The sequence below is a fragment of the Ochotona curzoniae genome, unplaced genomic scaffold, assembly GCF_017591425.1.
Source record: "Ochotona curzoniae isolate NIBS_2020 unplaced genomic scaffold, NIBS_Ocur_1.0 contig_908, whole genome shotgun sequence".
Taxonomy (NCBI): domain Eukaryota; kingdom Metazoa; phylum Chordata; class Mammalia; order Lagomorpha; family Ochotonidae; genus Ochotona; species Ochotona curzoniae.
The window spans coordinates 22,279,260-22,285,277 of NW_024466607.1; the positions used below are offsets into that span (position 1 = coordinate 22,279,260).

A 6,018-nucleotide genomic window follows, 5' to 3' on the forward strand; every position below is an offset into this window, starting at 1 on the left:
CTGACCCAAGATTCTGCCTGTGGTCTGGGTGGGGTTTGAGGGCTGCATTTCAACCAGAAGCTGACCTGATCCTGACTGAGATGCACTGTCCTGGAGTGTGCACAAAAGCCCAATAATTCGCCTAAACCTTGGTTTTGCGCTCTCTCTCTCTCTCTCTCTCTCTCTCTCTCTTCGACTTCAGTCCAGATCATGCACCCATTAACTCCTAACCCTTGAAAAAGACTTTCCTGGTGCAGGAAGAGGGGGTTGGGGAGGGAATATCACTAGCTAACCTCACTCAGGAGAGAGAAAAACGCTACGGGATAGGTGGGAGAGCCGTTCGGGTTACCTGATACTCATTTTTGAACATTCCCGTAAGGGGCTGGGGGTTCTGAGTTCACAGCTTCCAGCCAGTAGCGGGCACCCTGACTGCCAGAAACCGGATTGCGGGAACCCCAGCACCCCGCTGGGTGGACAGGGCTTCGTGCTAGGCCCGGACTGGGTCAGCCTCTTCTCAGCCTCGGTGGCTTCCCGTCAGCTCCACCTAGGGTCCCCGACCCGCAGCATCGCAGCTCCCGGGGCCTGAAGAGGGCGCGGCCACCGGGCCCGGCTCCTTAGGAGGAGTGAGTACACGTAATCTACGTAACCTGCGTGACACGCCCGGCGCTATTAACAACCGCCCCCTCGCCCAGGAGAAAGCGGACGTCCTCCCGCCGCCACCTCAACCCCGAATCAGAGACTGGCGGGCGGGGCGGAGCCTACGTTCCGGCTTTGCCCATTGGCTCTCACGATGCGCCTGCGTATTGTGTTGCCTGGGCTCCGAGACGCCGGAGCGGGCACGCAGTGACGTAACGTTGCCCTGACAACCAGGAAAGTCTCGGAGGAATGCTCGACTACTTACTGCTCAGCTGGCACTCGCCTGGGCCACTTGTGTTGGCTGAAGAGGTTAAATTAGCGTTAAGTGCTGCCTGTGGTGCTAGACTCTTCTAGAATACCTGTTACACCGGCTTGACCTTCCCGTTAGGTAAATGTGTTAACTTATAGGTTGGTTTAGGATATAGTCATGGAATTGTGGAACCCTCAGGAGGGCCTTGGTTCCAAGGTTGGCAGACTTAGGCCCATTGAGGCAATAATAGGGTCGGTTAGAAGCTTGTTTTGTTTCAAAACACCGTAGCAGGTGGCGCCAGGATCACCGGACAGGAGCCAAGGCTGTTGCTGAAAATGAGTTACTTTTATTCAGTATTTAAACCCACACCATTCTCACGCAGACAGTATTGGCTAAGGAACTGTGACCAGGGTGAGTTTAATAACCTGCCCAGGGTCTTGTGGCTAGTAAGTAATGATACTGGCTGGGACACTCTTGTGCTATTCTCATAGCCAAATTAGGACAGCAGGGCTAACAAGTATCAGGCATCACTTTTGGGCTCTCTCCCTAAGGTCAAATGAGGAACTGGTTCACAACCCTGTGACATAATGGTTAACCTTAATTTGGGGAATGTACTCCGCAGTGTTTCATCTATGGCTGAGTCTAAAGGTTATTATATTCCACTTCAGCCAAATGCTTTTGTTTTGTTTTGTGGGTTTTTTTTTTTTGCTACATGTAAGCCAAGCTCTGTGGACTAAAAAGGGATATGAAAATGAATGATACCTGGATCTGTTGCTTATCAGAGATAAGTGAAGCAGTAAGTTACAGACTCACATGAGCAGCTCATGATAAACAAAGGCAGGACTCTGGCCTGACCGTGTGTAACATTCGTACTTTCTAGATTCTAGAGTTCAAACCTAGTTCTACAGTAGTTTTTGTTTTTGCATGACTTTGTAGGAATTGATTCATAAACATGGCCTGTGTTAGCTGTGTGAAATATTTACCTATTGATTCATTTGGCCCGTACTTGCTATGAACCCAGTACGTTTCAGATACTAGGCTAAAAAGTTGGTGTACGTGAAGTGGCCTATCAATGAGACACGATGAAAAATGAAAAAGCATTTATTGACAACTGCTGCTAAGTGCCTTGATTGTAATGATGAGAAACCATATTGTGAAAGCATATGGGATTTCTAAGGTTGCTGTAATAAATGACTGCAATCTGAGAGGTTTAAGACAACAAGAGCTGTGTTTTCTCCTGTTTTTGAAGACCAGAGGTCCAATAGCGAGGATCAGCAGGACTGGATTCACTCTGGAAGAATGAGGAGAATCCATGCTTTGGCTCACAGACCTCTTGGTGGCTGTTGGCAGTCCTTGACCGGCTGCGTCTCCCTGATCTCTACCTTCCTGGTCACATCGTTTCTCGGCCTTTCGCCTAGGATCAAGCGTAGTACCTTCCTGGTCGCACTGTCTCATCCTCTTTACTGTGTGTGAATCTGTGTTTCTGATGAAGCTTGTGCTAACATTTAAGGCCCACTTAACCAAAATAATCTTTGGATTTCAAGATTCTGGATTCAGTATCTCCAATTCCCTTTGAATCAATAAGTAAATACGTTTTCATTTTCTAGGAAGTTGATATGGATATCTTGTAGCTTATCGTAAAAGGCAGCTTACAACAGAATACAAAGCTATAAGGAAGGCATATGCTTATCCTAATGTTTACTATCTATTTTCCAGCTATTAAAAGGTAAACCCCATGAGGGCAAGGACTTTTATGGGTAATCATTATATTTTGTCCCCTAGTGCATAGTGGATGTTTTATATATATATGAATTTGCTGCTTGAATGAAAGCCAAGTCTTTTCACACTGACCGTGCTTAATTTCAAACTTCCTTCCTAAACCTCGATCTTTGCCTCTTTCCCAGTCGTGCGAGTGGGTATCGCAGTACTGCTTGGTCTTACACTGCCTGCGGAATAGGCAGCCAAAATGGTCTTCGGTGAGCCCCACGTTCTGATTTGCATACTTTGTGTAATGTTTTCTCCCTGTGTGTTGACTGCCCCCTGGTGGCCTCAGTGACTCACCTCTGATGAATAATATGACTAAGTACCAGCATACATTTCTGAGTTGATTACGATGACACTATAACATCCTTCTTGCTTCTCTCTCTCACTCTCTCTTCCTCTCTCTTTTTGCCTCCCTTTCTCCCTCTGTCTCTAGCCCTCTCCCCTTCCAGTCACTCCCCATGCATCTCCTGCTGCTACCTCTCTTTTTCTTTATCTTGGTCTGCACTCTGAGAGAAGTTAACTGCTTTTGTGTGAATATTCCATTAAAAAGAGCGGTTAGTACAGAACTGGTGTCTCCAGGCAATGGTCACTGAGGGCAGGCAGCCTGCCAACAACCACGAGAGTTAGCCTAGAAGTGAATGTTTCTCCTGGCAAGCCTGAAGGTGAAAGTGTCCCTGGTTAACACTTTTGTTTTTGTTTTTGGTGGCGTTCTAACAGAATTGACCCTCAGTTAGAGATGCATATCCAAAGTGAACCCTGATATTTTTTAATAATACTTATTGTAAAGTTCGACTTAGGGAGTAGTTTTATGGCACTCCCTAAATCCAGGCTATCTTCCACTTCTTTCATGTTATGTAACTCCTTTTAATGTCTATCTGCCATCTCTGGAGTCTGTACTCTGACTTCCTATTAAGCTTCTCTTTCCTGAGCTGCTGAAACAGCTTCCTAAACAATGCAGTCATCTTTATAAATTTTGATCAAACGGAAGCCAATCATACCAGTCTCCTTGCTTTCGAACCCTCTCACAGATACAAAGCCTGTAGGATTCCGTTAAGATCCAAGCTTCACCTTCTCCAGTTTTGTTTTACGTTATGCTGGGTCTGTTCAGACACATCCAGCATTTTTTTGTTGTTGTTGCTTTACTTTTTTGTTTTTTGTTCTTCATGTTTGACATGTCCCCTTCTACCTTAAGGCCTTTGCATTTTTCTTTTGCATGGGTTATTCCTGTTCCCCCTTTTTCTTTGGTTAATGGCTGCTAAATCTGTGAATCCATGGAGGTTAGAGGTCACTTTATCGCGGAAGCCTTCTGTAGTTACTCTGATTTGACAACATCCTCAGTATAGGTTGTCATAGCATCTTTTCACTTCACCTAATTGAAATCATCGTTGAAAGTTATGTGTTTACAATGTTGGAAATCTCTATTGCCCTGTAAATATCAAGATTTCTTATCTGTTTTATTCACTGTTAAAGCAATAGACTAATTCAACCTTGGAGTGAATGTTTCCTGATATATTATGTGTCTGATATAATATCTACCTGATATAATATGTAGTAATTGAGTAAGGGAGGTGATGAGAGGTGAAAATCAATAGGTTATTAGAAGATGAGGGTTAAGAAAATAATATGAAGTAAAATATTGGGCATTTAATCTTGTGGTAAGACCCCCCAAAACGTGCTCATGTGCCTCATCAGTAGGTCTGAGTTTGATTCTCTGTTCTGGCTCCTGATTCCAGATTCCTGCTAATGCAGACCCTGAGATGCTACAGTGATTGGCCAAGTAATTGCATTCCTGTGACCCATATGGGAGACCTGTGTTGAGTCGTTAACTACAGCCAAAGCTCAATACCATACTGTAGGCATTTGAGAACAAATAGGAGCTCTCTCTGTTTCTGACTCATGGATGAGTTAATCAATCAGTAAAAGTCCCTGAACTTAAAATGCATTAAATTAGAAAGGTACATCAACCACCTCTTTTGATGGAAAAAGTAGTTACAGAATAGAAAAATGATTAATCATGGTGTGTTAGCAAGTCTTATTCCTTGCATTTTTCTTATTCATCACTTGTTCATTCACTAATGCTGGAAGGACATTGCATCGTTAATGTCCTCTCTTCCTAGAGAGAAAGTAATAAACCAGGAAAAACCACTCCTACCAAGTTCAGATCAACCACTCCTACCAAGTTCAGAAGACTTACACTATGGCTCGATTTCTCACATGAAAGTGTGTTATAGAACCTATGCAGACAATGGGCAAATCTGAAACCTTTCCAGCTTAAATCAATGTAGTTTTACCTACGTTGAAAGCTGTGCTAATACTGACAGTGCTGACTATAAAGTAAAATGAAGAATGCATGATACTTAAAAAAAGTTCAAGAATGTATAATGCTTTAATAATGTGAACTCAAAATCACAGCTAGGAAGAGACCCAATTAAATAATAGCAAATGCTCTGGTTTAATTTTTGATAAATGCAAACTGAACAAAAACTTAGATTTGACTATGACATCAAGGGTGTCTACAAGAACACTGGAAAAAATAAGCTGCCAGCACAACCAAACAATTGGCTTAAACCAAGGTATTTATGTATATTGTAAATGACAATAGAACAGTTTCTTTAATTGCTACAATTTTTTAAGTAGTCGGTACATTTAGTAATTGCATAAAATTGCTTAACTTAATTTGACAGCATTAAGAATTAGTCACTTTATAAGCTTTAAAGTGCTTGTCTTTGTTCCACAAAGAAAGTAATTTGGTAGTGTATTAATTTTATTAAGGCTACTGTGTGGTATTTAAAATGGAAGCGACTAGAAGCAATTTTTAAAGAGTGACAGAGTCTTTGTGTGTAGTGTATTATTCAAGTTAGAGGGATATGATGATCAGTTTGACAAGACATACTTTTCTTTTGAACTGGGAATATACTGCATGTAGCACAATATAATTTATATTTTGTAGTTTATCTTTTGGTTGCTCTTTATAATAAATTTACTTGACTAGTAGGGAAGTCAAGAAGTTACTGATTTGATGACCAGAAATTGCTCTGCTGCATGATTACCTAGAAATGTTTGATAATTTTTCCACATTTTAGGATAACCTTTGGATGATAATAAGTGGTAACATAATTTTGAAGTTGAGCCTATTTTACAGCTTTAAGCAAGTTGTAATAACATGTAAATCATCCACTGATTGTTGATCTGAGAATGATGTTTTTAATGTAATGAAGATATGGTTATGTGAAAAGTTTTTGAGGTTTTACTCTTATTATATTTTCTCCCCAGATAGAGTCTATCATGACTCTTTTCTGCCTATAGTTGTAATTTTCTTTTTCATCTGTTGGGTGGTTAAGAGAGACAACAGAAAGAGAAGACAAGGGAGATAGTTTTCATTATCTGAT

At 41.8% G+C, this 6,018-nt stretch overlaps 1 protein-coding gene across 2 annotated transcripts in view; it reads right to left on the reverse strand.

The window, feature by feature from the left end:
• Positions 1–549, reverse strand: part of CFAP20DC (CFAP20 domain containing) — a 191,345-nt gene extending 190,796 nt beyond the window's left edge. For both annotated transcript variants that reach the window (XM_040994742.1, XM_040994743.1), the window contains exon 1: positions 329–549. In XM_040994742.1, coding sequence (XP_040850676.1) covers positions 329–349 — 21 coding nt within the window. In that variant the 5' untranslated portion in view covers positions 350–549. The remainder of the gene's footprint in view (positions 1–328) is intronic.
• Positions 550–6,018: the final 5,469 nt, after the last annotated feature.